The following is a 25,499-nucleotide window of genomic DNA, read 5'->3' as shown; positions in this document are numbered from 1 at the left end:
CGACATGAAGAGAAAGCACTTCTAGTTTGCGCCTTTTCTACTCATTTATTGCAATTCACAGTAAGCATATTTTATTACATGACATACTTACTGTAAAAAAAACGTTTTTTGCAACATTTTTTTAAAGAAAATTTGCGTTCCTGCAGTCGTATAGCTATGTTTAGGGCTAACACTAGCCAAGTTAGGTAAAATAACGCTGCCTTCCCGGCATTCCCACGGCGAATGGTCTTTTTAACTCGCATAGATGGTGTCGCCAGCCTTCCTTCTAGGTAGCATTTATTAACTGTATGAAGACGACCACGTCTGCAATTTTCGCTGGCTCTGGCCTGGCTCCAGTGAGGATGTATTTTCATTTGCGTGTTTTAAATGCGTGACTACTTGAAAGGGCCTAAATATGCGTAATCGTTTACATAACAGCTGACAACAATGGGTAAAAAAAAATGCGACTGCCATATTGAAAAATAAATAGAAGTTTTAATGCGTTCTGGAAATAGGATTATCGAACGCTTGGCTCGGTTTTATATGAGATTAACATCCGAAGGCGACTCAGGCTATGAGGGACGCCGTACTAGATAATTTTGTCTGCCTGGTGTTCTCACTGACATCGCACAGTTCACGACCCTCTAGCATTTCGCCGCCACCGAAATGCGAAAGACGCGGGTTCGATCCCGACAGCGGCGGTCGCATTTCGATGGAGGCAAATGCTAGAAGCTCGTGTACTGGGTGGTGTCAGCGCATGTTAAAGAACATCAGGCGGTCGAACTTATCCAGTATGGCGTCTCTCATACCTGATTCGCTTTGGGACGTTAATCCTGCATAAAACCTATCCAAACGTCCCATAATAAAAATTCCGGAACCGATTCAAACCTATACTTATTTTTCAATAGAGTTAGGCCCTGAAAACAACGTTGAGTCAGGGTGTGAATACATGAGGGCCCGCTAGAAATTGCACAGACAATCGTCTAGCTGGGTGGGAACTCGAGAACTTGCAGAAATATTTTCCAGAAGGGGAAAATATGAAAGGTATGGCATAAACAATCGCGAGGTTCCCAGCATCAGGCATCGTTTAACGGTGTGCTTAAGCTATTCTTGTCCACGAAAGCGGCAGAGACCAGAAATGGAGATGCGCGTGGCGACAGCCAGTCTTAAGAGGAGGAGGAGAAACATTTCTTGGAACCAACGAGATTATTGATTTCGTTCGAGTGGTCTAGTGGGTGGCTTCCGCAATCCAGGACTGCTCAGGCATGGCTGCCTCACGAACTGGCTGAACGAGCGCTACTTTTCCTGCCAGGCTATCGCCGGACAGCTGTACTTTCTACCGCTCAAATGACGTGTGCTAGGTGTCTTTAGGTTCTGGGTTTGCACCCGCACCCCCACGAGACGTGGAAGAGTGTGGGACGTGCGTCGGCGCACCAAGGGCAGATGCCACGATGTATTAGTGGGTACATCTTGCTGCCTCTCTGTAGGTTTGGGAATGTGTTTGTTTCGATAAATTTAAGAGCTAGGCGTCTTCTGCGCTGAGCTTTTTATGAGAGCTAGGATCAATCCTTCAGTTAAGCCGCTGGATCTCGAGGCGTTCGCCGTAATTAGCTGGCAGGGGCACGAAAGTAAAAGGTGGGGATTGATCGGACGATTCCTTGGCAGTAAAGTCGTTTCTCTCTCTCTCGCTCTGGTTTTGTCCCTCCAGCATCAGTTGGTTAAGGCTCGAGCTAAGGCGTTCGCCCTATCGTTCCCCTCCAGTCCCGCATGGCCCGGCGTCCACGGGATTTCATGATAAGTCTTCCTGCTTCGGGCCCGGGATCTAAGCCGCCAGCAGCGGTGTTCGGGCGTTGGCTGTTCTTGGTTATAATAGAAATACAAATGCAGTTTATTTCATGTTTTTGTTTTACAAAACACGGGGAGGTGAGAGAAAAAAGCTGCTGAACAGCAGCTTGACAAGCTCCCGCCCCCGTGGTTACAATGGGAACAGCAGAGCGCACAGAGTGCATATACATACAATTCATTATGCACAACTTTCATCAAACGTTGTTACATGCAATGTTGCATAGACAGTCCTGTTCAACATGACATGAAATATTGATCACACAGAACATTGGCGATGAAGAAATAAACGTAGAACGGATGATTTTAAGGGGAAAAAAATCTAATTAGGAAAAGTTCTTTCGTAAAAGGTGTTGAACACATATTACATTAGTTATTAGAACAACTGCTTACACGAACTTTCTGTGGATTACTTTTGGATGCATACTAAAGGAATAAATTTCAGCGCTTTGTGCTCGCAATACGTGTCACGTCAATGCCCTCTTCGAAAAAGTAATTTAAGATAATCAGCAATGTGTGTCGCAGCATTTGGTCTCCATAATTAGTGCGGCTACGTTGCACTGCCCAGTACTGAGGATGTCTAGTTTTATAATAATGCTTACTTCTTCGCAAGTTTGCCAGAGTAATTAGCAGGTTATTGTTTTGTTTCTTTTCATCTCTTAATTTTTGCAAAGGCGATAGTTATACATGTTCTCTATGCTAATTAGATTCAATCTCTAGAGTAAGATATCTGCTGAGTAGTCTGGGGGTGAAATTGTAATAATCTTGTTTACTTTATTCTGCATTCCTGCCAGTTTCCTAATATTTGTTGATGTTCTGTTGCCCCAAACTAAAAAACAGTAGTTTATGCGCGATAAAAACAATGAATGATAAGTTAGCAGTCTTGTGCTAACAGGAAGTAAGTCTCGATTTCTATATAATATTCCTATAGTGCGAGCTAGGTTCGTTGTAATATGATTCGTGTGACAGTCCCATAGCATACATTCTGAAAAAATAACGCCTAACGTTTTAAATTCCCCGACAATTTCAATAGGTCGACCATTTATATGCTGGAAATAAGTAGATGCAATGTCTCTGCCTTTAGCTCAGAAAACGATTGCTTCAGTTTTTTGTGTATTATGTACCAAACCATTGCAGGAACACCGGTAATCAAGTTTGCTTAAAGTACTGTTCGCGTGATTAACAAGCATTTCGTAATCACTACCCTCAAAGAAGAGGTTGGTGTCATCTGCATAAATTATGAATTTCGTGTCATTATCAATGTTGACAATATCATTTATATAACTATTGAAAAGATATGGACCCAAAATACTACCCTGGGGAACTCCAAACATAGTAGCATTTAGTGAAGAGGAATTATTATTAATTGATACAGACTGCGTGCGATTAGCAAGGTACGATTCAATTAGTTTCAAGGCAACGCCACCATAAAATTCTAATTTTTGAAGTAAAATACTACGGCTAAGAGAATCAAACGCCTTTGTAAAATCTACAAAAATACCCAGTACATATTGCTTTTCTTCGAGTTTTTCAAGAATGAACTCTTTTTGATGAAGTAGAGCAGTCTCGGTGGAACAGTTTTTTCTGAATCCATATTGACATTTAGTTATTATGTTGTGTTTATCTGTAAATGAAAGTAAGCGGGAATGAATGGCGCTTTCAAATATCTAAGAGAAAACCGGTAATATAGAAACTAGCCTATAATTTGCTAAATTGTTTTTGTCACCTTTCTTGTGGAGAACGCAAACCTTCGCGCATTGAAGGCTCGTTGGAAATATACCGTTGGAAATATAAGCAAGACAAAATGGTTAATGTGAAGGTTTTTGGAGCTCTTTGCTGTGTACTTATCTTTCACTGTCGAGGCTTATTATTTTTCAACCTTTTTAGGTTGCCCCAACCTAATATATTTCGTGGAGCCTGAGGGCAGTTTTTGTGTTCAGAAGTATGGGGTTTTCATCGGAGCATCTGTGGAGGCTAACGAAAAGGGTTCAGCTTAAGTTAAGAACAACGTAGCGAGGTATGGAAAGAAAAATGATATAGGTGTAAGGTTAAGAGATCGGAAGCGTGCAGAGTGGGCGAGGGAACAAACACGAATTAATGACATCCTAGTTGAAATCAGGAGGAAGAAATGGGATTGGGCAGGGCATGTAATGCGAAGGCATGATAACCGCTGGACCTTAAGGGTAACGGAGTGGATTCCTAGAGAAGGAAAGCGTAGCAGGGGGCTGAAGAAAGTTAGGTGGGCGGATGAGATTAAGAGGCAGGGATACGGTGGCTGCAGCTGGCAAAGGACTGGGTATGGCTTATGACTTCGAGCGTGCCAGAAACTTGGAAGAACGCTAACATTATCTTAATTCGTAAGAAAGGAGACGTTAATGACTTGAAAAATTACATACCGATCAGCTTACTATTCGTTGCCTACAAGGTATTTACTAAGGTAATCGCAAATAGAATCAGTACGTCCTAGGCCATTGGGTGGTGGATTTTAAATGCACGATGAACTTCAAGTGCCTGTGGGCGTCTGATAGGGCGATTTGTTCACTATCGCCCTAACTGCTTCTGATTTCTTCGCTAAAATGAAGCGAGCCCTACCTGCAGATCGTGGTCGTGTCCAGCGAGGTAGGCGTTGACTCGGTACTTGCGAAGCAGTGGGTCCAGGTCCCTCTCGAGGCACTTGGTTGTGCCATGCGAGCAGGCCGAGTAGATGGGGTAGTGGCCGGCCACCAGCACGTACCGGGCCCTACGGTTTAACAGTGGAGGCAAGCCTGCGTGAATACCCCGCAAGCTTTCGCAACTAGCCCTTTTTTTCTCCGTACAACGCTGCACGGACGTCATATCCTGTATTAAGAGACCTTGCGCCGGAATTAAAATAGGCAAAACATACTACATCTTATACGAAGATTCAAAAGGAGTGCGCAGTGTCAGAAGTGGAGTTGTACAAGAGAAACAAGACGCGGCAATCAAGACACGAAGAACAGTTTATTATGTAATGACTCACTAACCATACTGGAAGCGCTACATTTCGGAAAGGTAGTACAGCCTTGAATAGAATACATCATACAAATATTACAATAGCCAAAACACACGAACAAAAAATAACGACCCGCCGCGGTGGCTGAGTGGTTACGGCACTCGGCTGCTGGCCCGGAAGACGCGGGTTCGATCCAGGCCGCGGCGGCTGAATTTCGATGGAGGCGAAATTCTAGAGGAGCGTGTACTGTGCGATGTCAGTGCACGTTGAATAACCCCAGGTGGTCGAAATTTCTGGAGCCCTTCACTGCGGTGTCCATCATAGCGTGAGTCGCTTTGAGACGTTAAATCCGGATAAACCAATTATCTTTGCTAGCATATCATCAACTCCCGTTTGTTCCTCGACCAATTCTGCTTTTTTCCTGTGTCTTAACTGTACCCTTACCATTTTTTTTCTTTTCCTCACTAGCTGCGTTGTCCTGTCAGTGTTTTTAACTTCATGCCTTTCGTTAGCCTCCAAGTTCGTGCCCTTTAAGCGGGTACTCACAGAGTGCGGCAATGATATCCTTCTTTCTGCAGGGATGGAAAAATGACGTTCATCACCAGTTGTGGTTGTCTTGCAACTTTTTGATTATCCTCCCAATAAATTCCACCCCCATTTTTATTCTCCTAACAAGTCCCCCTCATCGTCCCGATGTGCTTTCCCTACTTGCGCTAGATAGATGCGTTCCTTTACCATTGCCAAAACATCGCCGCCTGTCGTAAACTGCTCGTCTCTTCTCAGACTGCTGAGAGTGAGTTTTCCTCGTATGGATCCTCAGTCCCACTGTGCTAATTTTTGTAAATATTTGTAAGTCCTCGGTCCTGCGCTACAATTCGTCCTCCGAGATACTTAACGGCTGATTTACTGAATTCGTTCCATGAATCACAGAGCCACATATCATCACATCGCAGATCCCCAGTCATTTCCGAATCCTCTTACCGGAATGCCTTTTCTAAAGACACGGTGAATAGCAATATTAAGATTTTGTATCCTTAGCTGACACTCTACCCGAGGGGCAATTTATCACTTTCCCTGTGGAGGACTATGATTGTGCAGCCCCTGAAGTTACAATGCAGCATTTTTAAACATGCCTCCTCCAAACCTTGGTTACGCAGTGCTTATGTGACATGCTGATGTTTGTATGAGCCCTCTTGAATCTATGAAAACGATGCATATTTTTTTTTTTTTTTAGTGTGAAGAACTACTTCACGATGTCTAGCCGGCTCACCGAGCTTGTGAAAAGCTTGACCTTGAAGGTGACCTTGACGGAACCTATCATAGCAGCAGTGCATGCAGAAATAAAATAAATATTGCTTCGACTGGGTTTCCAAGCCGCGGCGGCGTGAACCGATCAGCTTCGCTGGCCACTGCACGAGGGCACTATAGGCTATCACCGCAGCCGATCACGCCTCGTGTTAGACTGACAACACTCTGGCGGTGTGCGTTGCACATCGTCGTCTTCATAAGCTTTCATTTGCAGCGCGAACAGAAAAGCTCAGCCTAACCTCGATCAGAGCTCATCATCCTCATCATCAGCCTGACTACGCCCACTGAAGGGCAAAGACCTCTCCCATGTCTCTCCAATTAACCCTGTCCTTTGCCAGCTGCGCCCACCCTATACCCGCAAACTTCTTAATCTCATCCGCCCACCTAACTTTCTGCCGCCCCCTGCTACGTTTGCCTTCTCTTGGAATCCACTCCGTTACCCTTAAGGACCAGCGGTTATCTTGCCTTCGCATTACATGCCCTGCCCAAGCCCATTTCTTCCCCTTGATTTCGACTAGGATGCCATTAACCCGCGTTTGTTCCCTCACCCACTCCGCCCGCTTACGATCTCTTCACGTTACACCTTTTTTCTTTACATAGTTCGCTGCGTTGTCCTTAACTTAAGCTAAAACCTCTTTGTTAGCCTCCATGTTTCTGCCCCATAGGTGAGTACCGGCGAGATACAGCTGTTGTATAATTTTCTCTTGAGGGATATTGGTAAACTGCCATTCATGATCTGAGAGAACCTGCCATATGCGCTCCACCCCATTCTTATTCTTCTAGATCAGAGCTGAACCTGAGTCAAATATCGTCGCCAGACGATTCGACGACCCAGCAAAGCAAAACCATGAGCCAGTCAGGCTGAACACATTCTTTCGCACTTCTACTCTGTGCGAAACTCTACAACTTTTTATGTTCCGCACTTCTCCAGGACCTAAATGAAGAAAACCAGCCGATTCCTTGGTTTAATATGTCTAAGCTTGCTCTACTTCAGTTATCAATAACGTTTGCTAATAATTAGGAAGCAATGGATTGTAAGCTATTCGCTCCGTAATTTTTCATGTTTTTACATTCCCTTTCTGATCTAGGTCAATTGAAGACCATTTTCAAAATCTTTATAGGGCATCTTCCCTATCCATTTTCCATTCTCCATTCTCATGATAGGGGAACAAGATATCCTAATTCTTCGATTATTCCTTTCTGGAAGTTCTACTGTGAGTTCTTCTTTGTTATTCGTAGGTTCACTCAGTTTCCTACAGCCCGCTCGCCTGCCTGCTTTTTTCCTGACTTTAAGCTTTAAGTGCGCGCCCTCTGTCCCCTTGTTATAATGGTCGATGTGGACACTTGAAAAACTCATTTCGTTGCCGCTCTTTTTCCTTTTTCCCCCCTTTGTTCCCCTCCCCCCGTGTAGGGTAGCCCGCTGGGCATCGCCTGGTTGATATCCCTGCCTTTCGGTCCTTCTGTTTCTCTCTCTTTCTCTGTTTTTCCTGCCTTCGGATGGAAGCCGCCTATCAACACACTCAACTGCGTTTTTATTCTATTCACTGCCGATGCGATGCTTTCATGGAACCTTTCCTCCATCTCGTCATCGTGAAAGAACATTGGTACAAAGACCTAGATAACGGTGAACTTGTGCCTGGTAAATTTAAGAAGAAATGCATTTTTTTTCTTCTCGCCAAGGATCTCCCTACGATGCCTTTTATTCGTGTAATGACAAGAGCCCACCTGCGGAGCTGAATCACAACAAGCTTTGTACAAGCGAAATTAGGCGGTCCGTATGAGCCTGTTTTTGAATGAAAACGTCAAATATTTCTTAACACCATTTCTTTAGATGAAAAAAAAAAAAACACTCTGACGTTTGGCGTCTCACTGCCATCTGTTCAGAATCGCGCTGCTCGATCGTTTCATTCGTTCATCGTACTCTTATGACATCAGCGTTCCCTCCTTAAAAACAGCATCCTGATTAACACCCTTATCGCTCCGCCGTCGCACTGCCAGCCTGTCTTTATTTCAAAAATTCTTCCACAGCCCTATGCAAATCGCAGCTCATATTCTTCCCCCAGCACGCATATCTCATCGCATCAGCCATAACCTACAAGTTGCCCGTCCACGCTCACGAACCGTTACTTTTTCTAATTCCTTCTTTCCTCGTGCAGCCGCAGACTGGAACGGCCTTCCAAACAACGTTACCATCATCACTTGCCCAAGTCTTTTCACTGATAATATAAAAACTTACCTGTTATCGTGAATTTGCGCTTTTAATTGTTGACACCTCTTATGTAACACCTCTTTCAAGGGGCCTTTAAGGCAATAAAATGAAATGAGATGAACGAAGTGACAGCGGTAACGTACTCCACAACAAAGGGGAGAACGAGGAATCGGATTTTATGGAGAACATATTGGCAACACGCGATTTCCTGACGCCACAGGCAGATTGCAACATGACACTAGCATAAAGTGACGCATGGACACTAGTATAAGCATAGTGCAGTATAGTATAGCGCAGTATAGTGCAGTATAAGTATAGTGCTAGTATAGTGCAACATGACACACTTACAAAGTGACGCATGCCTCGCGGACGCAGTGGAAGAGCAACAAGGCAGACTCACTTGGATTCTGCGAGGTTCTTATTGATCCAGCGGAACTGGCGGTTGTACAGGGCCTCGTTGCGGTTCTTGACCATGGGCTGCGACTCCTCGTCCTCGGGGTCCGTGTTGCCGCACAGCAGCACGGTGTCCAGCATCAGGATGTCCAGGGAGTAGTTACCGGGGCCCGGTATCTGGTACGTCTTGTTGTAGTAGTAGAACGGAAAGTGCCTTAGGGAAGAAGAACACAATCCCGTCAGTTGCATTCGCCGCTGAACGCGCACACCGTTCCATCCGTGTGTGTCCGCATCAATGCAGAGCAACGTTCCCTCTTTTGATATTTGTATGGAGCATCACATCCCTCTGCGTCGTGTCACTGCTCATGGAATGTATATATGACTGCCGCAGTCCAATGTTGCTAAACAATGCACACCAATTTTGCAGGGTATTACCTAAAAGTAAGTATACGACAGCTGTATCTTACCGGTACTCACCTATGCGGCAGGAAGGTGGAGCTTAACGAAGAGGGTTCAGCTTAATGACAAAGCAGCGAGCTATGGAAAGAAAGATGATAGCTGTAACGGGAAAAGATCGGAAGCGGGCGGAGTGGGTGAGGGAACAAACGCGGGTTAATGACATCCTAGTCGAAATCAAGAGAAAGTGGGCTTGGGCAGGGCATGTAATGCGAAGGTAAGAAAGATAACCGGTGGTCCTTAAAGGGGCAGTGAGGAGAGCTCTATTAATATTTTTTATAGCAAAATCAGATAGTTCGGCATTTCATGGCTTTGTTGGCACTTGGCCGGCAGCGAAAGATGCATTTATTTCTAAGAAATTTGGATTCGAAGTTGAAAAAGTCTTTCCCGCCGCTCTGATTCAAACTTGGGATTCTCTTATGACGAAACAGGACTAAGTGACGTGAAACATGACGTGCACATGATGTAACGCAGACTCCGTGGTTTCTGGCGGCTAGCGGTGCGGCCTAGCAGCAGCCGGAATGAAACCTAACGCCGGCCGCACATTGAAGGCATATATCAGGTATTGCGGCCGTCGCAACCGTCGCTTCGTTTACGTTGTTCGGCGTTTCGCAAGCATTACAATGGATCCGGTTATCGAAATAGTCAACGAAGTTCTCGCAAATAGACACCTTTAGCATACCGTGTACCTTGTTCCTGTTAGCGGAGTACCGGGAGCCCGCCTACCGCCGGTGAGCAGGCGCTGATTGGTCTCGATGCTGCAGGCGCGCGCGTAACTGCCGGGTACATGGCGCCATCTGGCGACGTCAAGGAGATTTGCGTATGCATTGGCTGCGCGCGGGCTCCCGGAACTCAGGTACCGGTAACGGGAACACGGTACACGGTATGCTAAAAGTGTCTAATAACTTCGGACTGCACTTCAGCGACCTCAGCCCCACAGAGGGTCAAGTAGTTGGAAGTTGTCTGGCACCACCGGGAACGTTCCGCCGGCCGAGCGTACGAAGACTCAAGGTGCTCTTTACATAGCAAACTGCCTTCTATGATCACCGAAAATTGTGCCATCATAGTTTTTCATCACCGTGGCGATCATCTGACCAACCTTAACAGGCTCCTTCAAAAGTTAACTAGCATTTGGAGCGGCACTTGGAGTTCATCTGCTGTTCCGCGCTTGGAAATCGACGCGCGTCAAAACCACGCGGGCATGCAGAGCGCATAGACGCGAAGCGCCATGATATACCGAAGCTCATCTGGCCGCCTGTGGCGCCGCCAAGTATTGATTTTCTTCGCTTACAACATTCAGGTTGTCTTTTGTCGGTCTTCCTATAAATAGTGTTATAAAAGCGCACGATTGGTTTCAAAACAAAACTTACTTCAGTATCAACCGCGCAACCTTCGGTTGTCAGCCTCAGTGATTCGTGTTTATCGTGTCCCAGTGTTGCTAGAACAACAATTGGTTCTAGCAACACTGTCTTTCCTATACCCGAAAGACGCGGGTTCGATCCCGGCCGCGGCGGTTGAATTTCTTTGGAGGAGAAATTCTAGAGGCCCGTGTACTGTGCGATGTTAGTGCACGTTAAAGAACCCCAGGTGGTCGAAATTTCCGGAGCCCTCCACTACGGCGTCTCTCATAGCCTTAGGCGCTTTGGGACGTTAAACCCCATAAACCAAACCAAACCAACCATAAACCAAACCAAACTGTCTTGTCCTATGACGTCATCACGCTTGTACTTGCAAGTTCGGCCTGTGGCGGCGATGCCTGTATTTTGGTTCTTGCTCTTTTCTACGTTAGAAGAGCTGTGTTGTCAGTATGAGTGGCGTTTTTGCCAACTTCAATTTCTCCTCAGCGTTCCTTTAAATCAGCTTAACATATCGATGCCTCAGGCAAAGCGCTAGTCAAAATAGTAAACTGAAATACATGATCACTCACCAACGCTTGGACCTCTTGCTGTACTCGATCTGCGCAGACACGTTTCCGTCGTGGTCGTGGTTCCCGGCCACGATGAGCCACGGCACCTGGAGCGACGGCGCCGAGTAGACGTCCTCGAAGGTCCTCTGCGCCCAGTTGATCAGGGAGGGTGAGTACACGAGTAATCGAGATGCCGTGGACGTGCACTGAGACTAGCTTGCGGACGCATGGCTTTTGTTGCGCAAGCAACATTACGCTAGTCGCCGAGCCATTTCGCGGAGCTGACGCAAGGCCATACTGCGCATGCGCGAGGAGCAGTGACGTCACACGGCGCACAGCTGGCGTGTCGCCGCCGTCGCTGCGCGGGTGACTAAAAGGTGCCGCCTCCGCGCTCGCCAGTTGCGCATGCGCAGTAGCGGCGCATAGCTAGCGTGCCGGGGCCGCCGCCGCTGCCGCGCGCTCTCTCTCCATCGCCTCTCTCTATCTCCTCTCCGATGCGGAGTAGCGGCGCACAGCTAGCGTACCGGGGCCGCCGACACGCCAGCTGTGCGTAGTGACGTCACTTGCTCCTCGCGAAACGGGGAGACTGTGGGCAGTTTAGCTCACGCAACAATACATGGCTACGCGCAGATGTTGCTTTCGCAATCCTCCAGGTTTAACCAGAGCTAAACCAGAGCCAATTTTTTCACCAGATACTTAATAGCACGATGAAATGAACGGCGGCGCAACAAGGACACTAACAAGAGAGGGGCACCACATGCGCACATGTGGTGCGCATGTGGTGCCCCTCTCTTGTTAGTGTCCTTGTTGCGCCGCCGTTCATTTCATCATGCACCAACTCGCCCCTCCGGCCATTCTTCTGGACTTAATAGCACCTCCTGACGATAAAACAAGGACGACCATTTTGGTATAACCGTTATGTTATGTTATGGTATTTATTTATTTATTTTCGATACGCTGAAGCTGTTCAATCCGTATTTGTATAGGGGGTGTAAACAAAAAGGCGGACTCGAAAAAGGTCTGTAATCCATATAAACTCAGTGACACAGTCAAGCTTTTTCAAAACTTCACCAGCGCTGCGACGAGGAACAAGAACAGAGAAGGAAGGACAGGGGACAAGCGCTTGTCCCTGTCCTTCCTTCTCTGTTCTTGTTCCTCGTCGCAGCGCTGGTGAAGTTTTGAAGATCTACCAACTAGCTCAAACCAGGATTTTGCTCCAGTGAAGCTTTTCCAAATCGACACATGTACATAAGGAAGTTATAAAACGTGCAGTCTTAACTGCTGTGTGTAATGATGCATGCCAGTAAGGCAACATCGTATAGTATATGCAGTTTAACGTTCCAAAGCAGCCCGCAGGCTATGATAGATGATTTTGTAGAAGGCTCCGGAATAATTTCCACCTCCCGGGCTTCTATAACGTACACTGACATCGCATAGCACAAGGTCGTTTTGCATTTAGTCTACATGAAAGGCCGCTGCCGCGACCAGGATTCGATCCCACGTCCTTTAGCTCAGGAGCCGAACCTCACTGTGACTGCGCTATCGCGCCGGGTTGTAAAATTTAAGCGGCGATCGCAGAAAAGAACATACAGGGGATGGCAGGTCAAAATTTGAGAGTTGTCTTATATTTCTATATGTCATTACCTCGTGACTGGAAAAGAGGTATCTGCAAATCCTTTTGTCCCAAAATATGCTTGTAGAAAACTTTTTGGTCACGAAGAGGTGGACTCGCGCACATACGCTCACTGCTGATTGTTATTAACTTTGTTTGAGAATAACTGAAAATATAGGTTCCAAGGAGAGGCTTTAAAATTTATATTGTGATCGAGGCGCTCAGTTATTTTTACTGTTTTTAGCTGTATTCTTCCCCTTGAAAATTTGCAAACAGGGAAGTTTTCGTTGATAAGTTTTGAAGTTTTTATCGAAAAGAAAAAGAAGAACCGTAACCATGAACACTAAACGCATGGATTATAAAAATCTTACCTTTTAAATAATACAAAATTCGGCGTCATATATCTCGCATATCAGGATATATTATTGCGCAAACACCAATAGATCACGGGGCCCCATGGATTTTGAATAGCCGTTAAACATTTTTTTGATATCTTTATATTTTGTGCAAATATTTTACATTGTATGGACATTCATATGCATTGGAAACACAACAATGCAGACTGTGGAGAAGCTGATATGATATAATGATGCTAAAACAGCGCGCCTGCTCAGGTACCAGAGAAAAAGAGATGAGACACGATTTCTTCGACCCTGTGCCTCATTAAAAACACGCTGAATATTGATGGTGTAATAAATATAGAGCCTCTAATGAGGGCCTTTTCATGCACCTTGGTGCCTTTGGCAACTCTGGTTACAAAAAACGCAATGTATGTCGAAAGAACATGCTTGAAACTTTTTAGGAGACATTTCTGGTTATTTTAGAGGGCGCCCAGTTATTCTTCTTGATTTTTATTATTTTACTAAAATTTTTCAAAGTTACCGCATATGTAGTTAGTTTCTTTGCTTAACTTCAGAGGTCTCTATCTCAAAAAAGACAAAACTATTAGAATGAATATTTTGCAATGCGGTTCAACGCAAACTCGACTACATTCGTATAAAGTCATTTTATTCCTCTTTTACAGGCAAATGTATATTATTGGTCAATTATATACTCTGCAGAATGCACAAGCTGCGGAGAGTAAGCTAACCTCAACCACATCATGTGGGCCTGCAGTAAGAACCCTTTCAGCGGAATAACCACAGAGGAGCAGTGGGAGACAGCGCTGCGCAGATCGGACATGTGTCAACTAAAGTTGCTCACACAGAAAGCTGACCAGGTCGCCGAGTTCCAAGAGATCAAGGCCAGAAAGAGTCAGTAGTCACCTGCGCCAGAAGGGAGCCTTCCTGTTCAATGACTATAAATAAATTTTTCTCTCTCTCTGGTTAAAGTTAGAAAAGAAGAAAAAAAAAGATTTTCATCGCGGTTAAAAACTTCACTTGTAATTCTTTTATTGTCCAAGTGGTTTAACTTCCCAAAGCGACTCCGGCTATGAGGGGCGCCGTAGTGAAGGGCTCCTGATAATTTCGACCACCTGGGGTTCTTTAACGTGCACTGACATCGCACAGTACACAAGCCGGCAGCATTTCGCCTCCATCGAAATAAGACCGTTGTGGCCGGCATCGAACCCCCGTGTTTCGGCTCAGCAGTGGAGCACCATAACCACTGAGCCACCATGGCGGCTTAACAATTCCATGTTCTTTATGGTTTATTGGGGTTTAACGACCCGAAGCAACTCAGGCTATGAGGGACGCCGTAGTGAAGGGCTCCGGAAATTTCGACCACCTGGGGTTCTTTAACGTGCACTGACATCGCACAGCACACGGGCCTCTAGAATCTCGCCTTATCGAAATTCAGCCGCCGCGGCCGGTATCGAACCTCCGTCTTTCGCGTCAGCAGCCGAGCGCCGCAACCACTGAGCCACCGCCGCGGGGAAATTCCATGTTCTGTCCAACTATTCATCGCTAAATAATCAAGGGTAAGCATGAAAAAAAAAACTATGGGGGCACTTTGGCTGCCTGAAGTGCGCTAGGTGAAAGCCCTTGTCGCGCTACTTCGACTGCCAGTGACTGCCTATGCTTGTTACGGCTGCACCGCTTGGGAGCCATCCTCCTCCACTAGCTGCCGCACACCGACTGACGACGGAGCAGCGCTCGACGCCACCGCGCCGACAGCTCCACCTGTCGACGAAGATGACGTCACATTTTGGCAGCTTAGCTCGTCCGTGAGTCACCGCAGGCGCTGGATGTAACGCCGGACGGACGGACTGGAGAAGAAGCCATTAAAGGCTTCCGCCTTAAAATGTTGATTGTCGCAGTTTTGTTGCAGTCGGAGAACGGCGCGTCCGTTTTAGAGCGCAGCTCTTTGGCGTCCGTTCCTGGGTTTCGCGTCGTCGTCGGCGTCGGCCTCGTAACCAGCTCCGCCCCCAATGTCACGCTTTTCAATTGGTCTAAATGCTCGTGACGTCACAGTGCGCGAATTTCAAATGGGGCCAATTGTACTTTGGCTAGTAACCATGCAACCAATCAAAGGGATCGTATAGTGATGCTGCAACTAAGTTGGACTGAGTTGGTCAAATGTTTTAGGGGAATCCCCCAAGGTGGAGTAGATTTGTAATAAGGGAGTAATTACTCCCTTCATGATGTAAAAAATAGCGCACAGGGAACACACGGGACGGAAAGTAAACGACGCAGACAAGCGCTTGTCTGCGTCGTTTACTTTCCGTCCCGTGTGTTCCCTGTGCGCTATTTTTTACATCATGAACGTTATCCAACTTGCCCAACTTTCCGCTTTGCTGGAGTAATTACTCATTGGCATCCACCCGAGGGCAGCCATACGGCTACAAAGGAAAGCTATACAGCTTTCTCAGAAACTTCGTAGTTAAAGAAAAATTCGTCCTGGTCCGGGGTTCGAACCCAGGACCACCGCTACACCGGAGCAGTCGCTCTACCAATTGAGCTAACCAGGACGGCAAGCTTATGGTAGGACGAGAGCGAATTGATCAATAACTCGAAGTGGGAACTGTGTTGGTCAAATGTTTTAGGGGAATCCCCCAAGGTGGAGTAGATTTGTAATAAGGGAGTAATTACTCATTGGCATCCACCCGAGCGCAGCCATACGGCTACAAAGGAAAGCTATACAGCTTTCTCAGAAACTTCGTAGTTAAAGAAAAATTCGTCCTGGTCCGGGGTTCGAACCCAGGGCCACCGCTACACCGGAGCAGTCGCTCTACCAATTGAGCTAACCAGGACGGCAAGCTTATGGTAGGACGAGAGCGAATTGATCAATAACTTGAAGTGAGTCAAATGTTTTAGGGGAATCCCCCAAGGTGGAGTAGATTTGTAATAAGGGAGTAATTACTCATTGGCATCCACCCGAGCGCAGCCATACGGCTACAAAGGAAAGCTATACAGCTTTCTCAGAAACTTCGTAGTTAAATAAAAATTAGTCCTGGTCCGGGGTTCCAACCCAGGACCACCGCTACACCGGAGCAGTCGCTCTACCAATTGAGCTAACCAGGACGGCAAGCTTATGGTAGGACGAGAGCGAATTGATCAATAACTTGAAGTGTCAAATGTTTTAGGGGAATCCCCCAAGGTGGAGTAGATTTGTAATAAGGGAGTAATTACTCATTGGCATCCACCCGAGCGCAGCCATACGGCTACAAAGGAAAGCTATACAGCTTTCTCAGAAACTTCGTAGTTAAAGAAAAATTCGTCCTGGTCCGGGGTTCGAACCCAGGGCCACCGCTACACCGGAGCAGTCGCTCTACCAATTGAGCTAACCAGGACGGCAAGCTTATGGTAGGACGAGAGCGAATTGATCAATAACTCGAAGTGAGTCAAATGTTTTAGGGGAATCCCCCAAGGTGGAGTAGATTTGTAATAAGGGAGTAATTACTCATTGGCATCCACCCGAGCGCAGCCATACGGCTACAAAGGAAAGCTATACAGCTTTCTCAGAAACTTCATAGTTAAAGAAAAATTCGTCCTGGTCCGGGGTTCGAACCCAGGACCACCGCTACACCGGAGCAGTCGCTCTACCAATTGAGCTAACCAGGACGGCAAGCTTATGGTAGGACGAGAGCGAATTGATCAATAACTCGAAGTGTTATTACAAATCTTATTACAAATCTTACTACAAATCTACTCCACCTTGGGGGATTCCCCTAAAACATTTGACCAACACAGTTCCCACTTCGAGATATTGATCAATTCGCTCTCGTCCTACCATAAGCTTGCCGTCCTGGTTAGCGCAATTGGTAGAGCGACTGCTCCGGTGTAGCGGTGGTCCTGGGTTCGAACCCCGGACCAGGGCGAATTTTTCTTTAACTACGAAGTTTCTGAGAAAGCTGTATAGCTTTCCATTGTAGCCGTATGGCTGCGCTAGGGTGGATGCCAATGAGTAATTACTCCCTTATTATAAGTTGGACTGAATTTAGTTAATTGCTTAATTAATCAATTATCCTAATTAATACAGAGGAGAATGAAGAGGTCAGAAGAAAAGAAAAGACGCGCGCCGCAGCGACAACAGCGTCCGCGGAAGGAGACGCTGCTGAAAAAAAACACATAAGTACGAAGCCGCGTTCCCTCCACCACCACGCACTTCCCCACTCAGCAAGACGTTGCTCGTTTCATATACATGTGTCGAACATCCTAGACAGTTCCAACAATTGACAGGTTAATGACAGAACACGATGGATAGAAATAAAATAATATAAATATGAAATAGCCTAATTAACCTTTCTAGTTAGACCGCATAAATCAATAAAACCGAGAACGAAATTGGTCGAGTAGGGGAATCGAACCAGGGTCTCCGGAGTGCGATACGAGCACGCTAGCCACTCCGTAATTAATGCCAGCTGAATGGTTTGGAATGAACAAAGGCGCGTCTAGCTAATACGGCGTCTTCGTTCACTCCCATCTTCCCCCTTTCCCTTACGGCGAGGTGCAGGTGTCCACCCAGATATGCGAGAGAGATACATTTCCTTTCCTCAAAAAATAAATTTACCGTCCAGCAAGGCGTACAGCCGAATTGGCGATGGCGTTCTGTGGACTCCCTGGCAGCGTTGCAAGACGCTGTCGCGTTCCACTCTTACAGGCGAAGCTTAACATGTTAACCACACATCAGTAACACACGCAGACAGCCAATGGACGCGTCATTCGCTGGCAGCACTTCATTCATCATTCACAACCACATTCGTGACAGAATGCTGTACTAAGGCTTTCGCCTTGCACCACTTTAGTCGCCAAAGTGACTCCTAATTTTAGAGTGCAGCTCTTTGGCGTCCGTTCCTGGGTTTCGCGTCGTCGTCGGCGTCGGCCTCGTAACCAGCTCCGCCCCCCTTTCATCCCCCCAGCGCTAGCAGTGACCGACTGATACCGCTGGATGCCGCTGACGCCGCTAGAGAGTCAAGATAACGTGACTGCATAGAACACCGTCGCCGCCATGCAGAAAGAGGAAGAAAGATACTCTCCCCTCGCCCCTTACCCTAACCCACTATCATCCCTCCTTCCCCACTCCTGCTTGCGCCCTATGCCCAGAACCCTTCGCTTCTTCCCTCCACATCCTTTCCCTCTGCCCGGCGGACCCTCCCCCGCGGGACCTAGAGAACCTCAAGACCTGGGAGGACTGGGAGACCCTGCTGCGCTCGGAGGACCCGGCCGTGCAGACCATCGCCACCGGCCGTGCTGCCAGTGTTATGGACCTCAGGAACATAAACACTTGAGTGCAGTGGGGTCGTGCGGGGACGCTGGGGCGTGCCCCGAATTCCTTTGTAAATAAAGTTTTCTCTCTCTCTCTCTCCCCCCCCCCCCCCTGTTCTTGTGTGGCGGATAGGGTGCTCTTCAGTTGCCGACGCGCCGGTTATTTCACGTAGGCCCCGGCACGTCGACGAATACGTGACCACCTTCCCACGGCTAGACCTGGTTCTTAGCGCTGCGGAAGCGAGGGTATCATATTGTTTGTGTCGGCATCGGCGGCGTTGTCCCTGAAACCAACTCCGCAGCTGGGGTTGACTCACTATCGAAAAGGTGAAACAGCTTATTTGCTGCGCTCAAATTTCGCATTAGGAAGTAACGTAATCGTCGGTAATTTTTTTGCTAACCGGACGAGAAGCCACGCGCAAGTACTGCCAAGAGTTAAAAAAGATTAGGTCTAGTGACGTGCCACTGTGGCGGCAGGTAGCATGGCTTGGCACTGGGATTACCAACACGCCGATAATAAAAGTGACACTCCTGTGTGTTCGCAAAGCAAGGTGTCGCGCCAGCCCCGCGGTGCGATTTTCGCTGCTTCGGTGACGTCATTGTGCTAACCTTTTATACAGGGGACTGTACGTGTCCAAGAACTGCGCCAGTTATCAGTGAATTTGATATCGCTGAAGAGATAAGTTTGATGACGATCGACGCACTGAGAATTAGCTAAGGTTGCTTTTTTGTTCAGAAAGACCTCCAAAGTTTGTAAAAATAACCTCTTCGCCAAGTTTTCAGAAATTTTAGGAAACGAAAGCAAGTTTCAAATCGACAAGAATAAGTGCTTTGAAATCGATAATAATAAGTGCTTTGAAATCGACAATAATAAGTGGGCTCGCAGTAATGGAATTTTAGACATGCCCTTCAAACATTTTAAGGCTTGTCCATGCAGTGCACGATACGTTATTCGTAACCAAAGTTACAAAAACAGCAATGTGCGTATCAAAGTGTAATTTAGAGGTGTTGTATCTAATACACGAAGGATTTTATGCACCATGTTTTTAATGCTTCCGGGCACTCTTTAGTGCGCAATAATTCCATGGAATAAACATACAGATTTGTTCCCTTTTAATCGTTACTGAAGTTCCTGTGGCTTAGTGCATTCGTGAAATTCGAGCAATCATCATCATCAGCCAGACTACGCCCACTGCACGACAAATTACTCTGTTGTATCTCTCCAATTAACCCTGTCGTGTGTGAGCCGCGGCCTCTTTTCCCCGCAGACGTCCTGATCTCATCTGCGCTCGAGTTTTTGACGCCTCCTGGTCCGTTTGCCTTATCTTGGAATCGATTCCGTTGCTCTAAGCGACTGTCGGTTATTTTGTCTTGCATTACATGCCCTCCTATGTTAGTTTCTCCTACTTTATTTCTACTAAGACGTAACTGGCGTTTATTCCCTCAACTGTTCTCCTCACTTCCTGTCTTAACGTTGTACCTAAAATTTTCCGAATAATAGTTTCATATCTGCGAAAGATACATATACAAGTGAATTTTGTATTAGTCAGTAGACAACTTCGGGTATAATGGTGCGTTAAACATTTGCGGTTATCGATAATTGCTTCTTTATGATAAAATCCTCAAATGATAGCAAGAAAATTTTCTCCAAGCTTTCGAAATTTAAATAATAAGAAGAAGGTGCAGAAATGCTAAAAAATAAACCGGTGCACTCTACAATGATAATTAAAGGTGCACTGAAGAGGAATCTGAACTCGTCTTTTTGCCGCGGGAACTCGGTCTACACGTTCCGAGCATTCTTAGAAACTGCGACTTATTGCCCTGTGTGGCCGATTTCCCTAATTAAATCGAATTAACGCCCGGCTCCCGCCTTTTTTTTTTAATTCTGCCTCGTACGGTGGGCGGAGTCGACCAACGCGGGAAGTGCCTTTCAGCCAGCTCCGTGGAGGCTTTGATTTCGCGTCATTTTGTTTTTAGGTTTCCGCGAATAAATAGTTTCATTTGCAGATAATATAACCGCGAAATAAGCCCCCAGAAATAAAAATACGCGCGGACTATTTGCTTCTACGGACTACTACGTATTACTCCGCCGATGGCAGAGCGGCAAGCCGCCACGGGACTGGGTGAAAGGCAATCCCCGCGTTGGTCGACTCCGCCCACCGTACGAGGCAGAATTTAAAAAAAAAAAGGCGGGAGCCTCGCGTTAATTCGATTTAATTCGGGAAATCGGCCACACAGGGCAATAAATCGAAGTTTCTAAAAATGCTCGGAACGTGTAGATTGAGTTCCCGCGGCAAAACGACGAGTTCAGATTCCTCTTCAGTGCACCTTTAATTTGCGGCATAAATTTCCATGCATCTCCTCGTAATATATTTCCAGTTGATCGCTACCAAACTTGGCAGAAAACAGCAGCGTGTTTAAACGCGGGTGGCCACCACTTCGTTGTCAAAAATCTTTTGCGCTTCGAAATATTCTCTCTTTAAACGTAATATACCAGGACCCCTTCTTTCCAGTCACGACGGTAATGACATAAATTTTACGCAGACTCAAGATGGCAGGCACCAGTCCGTTACATGATGTTATCTGAGCTCAGAAAAAAAAAACAGTAGTCTGCAGCTTTGTGATTTCCTGGGTGCGAAGCTAAGCGTAATCACCCAGAGACTGGATAAACCAAGCCTGGCAGCAACCGGCGCCAGTTGATGGCTTGGTATCTGGACAAGGATCTATCCGCTGGAGGAAGTCTAGCTCTTTGAAAACGATAGTGCTGTGTAATTTCTCTGCATGTCACCATGCGATCCCTGTCTGTAAAGACCACCTCGCTCCGGTCCGTCCGGAAGGAAAAGCCATCAACTGGCGCCGGTTACAAACTTACACCTTTCCAAACCCGGCCCTCTGGAGTCTGATGTACCCAAGGCAGTTTTCAGAAAAATGCGCAAACTGCGAACTTAGGGCCACCTTGGACCACATACTATGGGAATGTCCTCATGCCCCCCGGGAAGGACGAGGTATAAACACAAAAGATCAATGGGAGACCTTACTACTGAGCTCCGACCCGGCGACTCAGCTAAACTCGTCCGACTGGCCGAAGCCGCCGCCGAGTCAAGACCTTTCGGCCGTCGTCTAGGCGGGTAGCCCTCTGGCTTACCCTCTGTCTGTTAGACATTAAAAGTTTTCCTATCCTCTCCTATCCTGGCAGCATAGCGCATTCGCCGGTGTTGAAAACAGCAAGGAGGGCCCACCTTGAATCGCCGGTCGTTCACCGAGCGGACGCCCCTGAAGTAGAAGTTGTCGCCGAGCGAGAGCACGAAGTCTATGCGCTTGATTTCCGCCACCGCCGCCATGGTCCTGGCCAGGTTCCGCTGGATGCGGGTGGTGTACGGGTAGAAGGGCAGGCCGCCCCAGTCCCCGAACACCAGGAAGCGCACCGACTCATTGTTGGCCGGCCCGGTGACGCGCTCCGCCAGCGTCGGGGTCGCCGCCAGGTCGCTCAGTGCCAGCCACGCTGCGGAGTTCAGTTGGTTGGTTCGTTGGCCTCAAATAAAATGGCACATACCCACCAGGGGGAGTGGCCAAGACACAGACGGTGAACTGATGGAGAGAGGAGCATTTATAGAAAAAAGGGAGTAGTAATAGAGTATGGGCTGACAGATTGGACGACGCAACGACAGGGGACCTTAGCTGGGAGATTGAAGACAGGACGATGCCCTTATGTGCAAATTCGAATGCAACGCATGGAATGGTTCAACTCTGAAGTGACTGAAAAAGAGGAAAAATAAAATAAAATAATTGAAAATCAGAAAAATAAAAATAAATAGAAAAATAAATAAATAAAATTTAAATTATAATTTTTTTATTTGATACCTCAAAGGCCCCTGGTATGGGGCATTACATGAGGGATGGGCATGACAGTTAAACAATAATGGTCTTGATGGCGTTCTTAAAATGGATGGCGTTGATGTGATGCACGGCGTCCCGTGGTAGATCATTCTAGTCCCGGGATGACGTAACAAATAATTAGCACGGGAGTCGCTGTGTTTCCAGAAGAAAATTTTGAACAGTACAGCACGCACTGCTGTTGCTTCGTCCAAGCGAAGAAGCGCCAAAGGAAAGAACAACCGCAGTGCACACAGGCAGACCCAGCTGGTGAAACGGAATTTCTAATAGGCGCCTCCTCAAAGAAGAGAAGCGGCGGCAGAACAGCAGGTAGTGAACCACTGTCTCAGGCTCGGCACAAAATGGGCACAGTGGAGAGACCGCCAGACCAGATCTGTGAAGGTAGAAATTTAGCAGAGGAACACACCATCTTCTGAAACACACCATCCTTTGCCGAGATTTCCACGCGAAGTTGTAGATATGGACTAGATGGTAAAACTTTTTTGGAATGAAATAATAGCGAAGAAAGAGCCGCCCTAATTTCTTGCCTTTCTCGGCCTTTTCGTGAGTCTCTTTCTGCGCCTTCATTTCATTAAAAAAAAAAGACTACGTCACCATCATCAGCCTGACTACGCCCACTGCAGGGCACATTCCTCTCCCATGTCTCTCCAATTAACCCTGTCCTTTGTCAGTTGCCGCCACTGTATCCCCGCAAACTTCTTAATCTCATCCGCCCATCTAACTTTCTGCCGTCCCCTGCTACGCTTGCCTTCTCTTGAAATCCACTCCGTCACCATTAAGGACGAGCGTTTATCTTGCCTTCGCATTACATGCGCTGCCCAAGCCCACTTCTTCGTCTTGATTTCAACTAGGATAACCTTAACCCGCGCTTGTTCCCTCACCCACTCCGCCCTCTTCCGATCTCTTGACGTTGCACCTATCATTTTTCTTTTCATAGCTCGCTGCGTTGTCCTTAACTTAAGCTGAACCCTCTTTGTTAGCCTCCACATTTCTGCGCCATAGGTGAGTACCGGTAGGATACAGCTGCTGTATACTTTTCTCTTGAGGGATATTGGTAAGCTATCATTCATGATCTGAGAGAACCTGCCATATGCGCTCCGCCCTTTTATTATTCTTCTAGTTATTTCCCTCTCAGGGAACGACGGCCCTCGAAAGATTACGTCGGGTCCACATTAGAAAACTACTCATTTCATTGTCATTCACTGGGTTCTTCGCTATTGGTCGATGCTCTCGGTGACGTGAACAGGTGGGGGAGTGTCAATGTCACGCGCGTCGTGGCAGCAGCTAGCATACCCACGGTGCCACTTACTTGCATAAATTGCGCCATATGCCCACGACGCACTGCCGGAGTGGCACCGATGCTTATGAATAAGAAGACGCGCTCGGCACAGCTCACGAGCTTTATCAGTGAAAATCCAGTCTCGACAATGTGGGCTGGTTGCGCGAAGAAGAGTAATCTGTTTAAGTCGGTATGAGTAAATGCAGTGACAGACGGGCGGCTAGCGCAGGAGGTTTCTTAGTATACAGGCAAGCTTTTGTAAGAGTGCTGTAGGGGGCAGTGTTGAACGGCTTCAATCAGTCTGTGAGTATGTAGTCAACTTGTTCACCCATATAAAGAAATACGAAGGTGTCATGACAGGATTCAGCTATTTCTCCTTGCGTGGTGGAGTTGCGCGAAAAAAAAAATACAAGACAGCGTACTGCACAAGAGTAAAATGTCACTCTTTTCAGTTCTGAGTTTGCGCTCGTCGTGTGCCCTGTCATGTGTGTGTGTTTTCGCGCAGCATCACCATGTCAGAAGAAGTACATCAACTAGTTCGACAACACGATCTACTTATTCAATCAGCTATATGTATGACGGTGCTGAATTCACAGTGAAAGACATGCTGGAGATTACTCAGAACGTTGGCGGGCTCGAGTAAAACATTGATATGCTTAAAAATGATAATCTCTAAAAAATTTAAATGAGTGGGCTGTCAGGCAATTATGGCTACCGTTCGACACTATCTCCATGCTAGTGCGTTTGTGCAGGGGGAGAATTTTCGTTAGCTTCCATGACGAAGGAATTGGCGGGTGAGACAGATTTTCAAAAAATAGCAGTGAATATCAACTTCTCCAAGCGTTATATCACAAGGAAATGAATTGGGTATGTTATCGGGCACCAACTTCTTTAGTGACTAAACAGCCTAAGATAAAATTAAGGACACCTTCATGGGAAATGTCCAAATCATCTTTCCAAAAATACGAAATGCAAAATTACAGCCAAATGTGGATGGAATTCGCACTACTTCAACTAAAAGAATTCATTCTATCACATTGTGAAAAGAATAATTTTGTGCATGACCCCTATATTGATTTCTTTAAAACATTTTATTGCATCCATCATTCTATACTACTCGAAAAGCTTATCATTTACGTTATTCGAAGGCACTGTCTAAACCTCATGAAATCATACATTGATCCTCGCCGTCAACATGTCCAAATAGAGAATTTCCGCTCAGATTTGAAACACATCAGTAGGGATGTTCCTCATTGAACACCTCTTTCTTGGCCCGTTACTTTTTAATGTGTACATAAATGACTTAGTTAACATCCATAGAGATAAGAAATAGATAATGTACACTGATGATACTAGTAAGTATTTTTCACCGCCAGAACGTGACAGTCTTCAGAATAATGCCAATACTGCTATAAAAATTCTTCACGCATGGTCAACAGTAAACAGCCTACAAATATATACAAACGTGAGAGAAGACATAATGTTTAAGCCGAAAGCTGAGCAAATAAACAGTATATCATACTTTTTTATGAAAGTGAACCAGTAGCCACGGTGGTGCAGCGATATATGTTTCTGCAAAACTAAGTCACAAACGAAGGCAAGATCTCACCTTAGCTGTACCTAACTGTGAATATGTTTTGGTTGAATTAGATTACCGCTTTCTTGGCATTGACAACAGAAACTTCATATTTGGCGGCCTTTACCGCTCCGCTCACCATCTACATTAGTAGCTGATTTCTGCACAGCCCTTGATCATACCTTGCATTCCATCTCACTAGAAAACAAAAATTCCATTATTATGGGCAACATTAATATTAACTTACTGGATAAAACATCAACGATGTATGTCAACTACACTAGGCCTTTCCAGAGTTCCGGTTTTGAACACCTAATTGAAATTCCTACTCGTGTCGCCCATGACGGAGGATACTCACTAATCGATCATGCTCTCTCCAATTTGCTATCTTCATCACTAGCTCGTGTTCTTGACATCGACATTACTGAT

At 46.4% G+C, this 25,499-nt stretch overlaps 1 protein-coding gene across 1 annotated transcript in view; it reads right to left on the bottom strand.

Moving 5' to 3' along the window:
• The window catches only part of LOC149367227 (tartrate-resistant acid phosphatase type 5-like), a 30,397-nt gene extending 7,615 nt beyond the window's left edge, over positions 1-22,782 (bottom strand). Inside the window, exons 1-5 of the mRNA XM_089573364.1 lie at positions 22,743-22,782; positions 21,561-21,823; positions 11,086-11,210; positions 8,710-8,916; positions 4,414-4,561 (exon numbers count right to left, since the gene is read on the bottom strand). Coding sequence (XP_089429490.1) covers positions 4,414-4,561; positions 8,710-8,916; positions 11,086-11,210; positions 21,561-21,823; positions 22,743-22,782 — 783 coding nt within the window. The remainder of the gene's footprint in view (positions 1-4,413; positions 4,562-8,709; positions 8,917-11,085; positions 11,211-21,560; positions 21,824-22,742) is intronic.
• Between the last annotated feature and the right edge of the window lie 2,717 nt (positions 22,783-25,499).

Source organism: Amblyomma mixtum, chromosome 1 (assembly GCF_055824585.1).
Source record: "Amblyomma mixtum isolate Tamu chromosome 1, ASM5582458v1, whole genome shotgun sequence".
NCBI lineage: Eukaryota > Metazoa > Arthropoda > Arachnida > Ixodida > Ixodidae > Amblyomma > Amblyomma mixtum.
The sequence above is the reverse complement of the archived record's forward strand: the minus strand, read 5'-3'. Positions and strand labels throughout refer to the sequence as shown.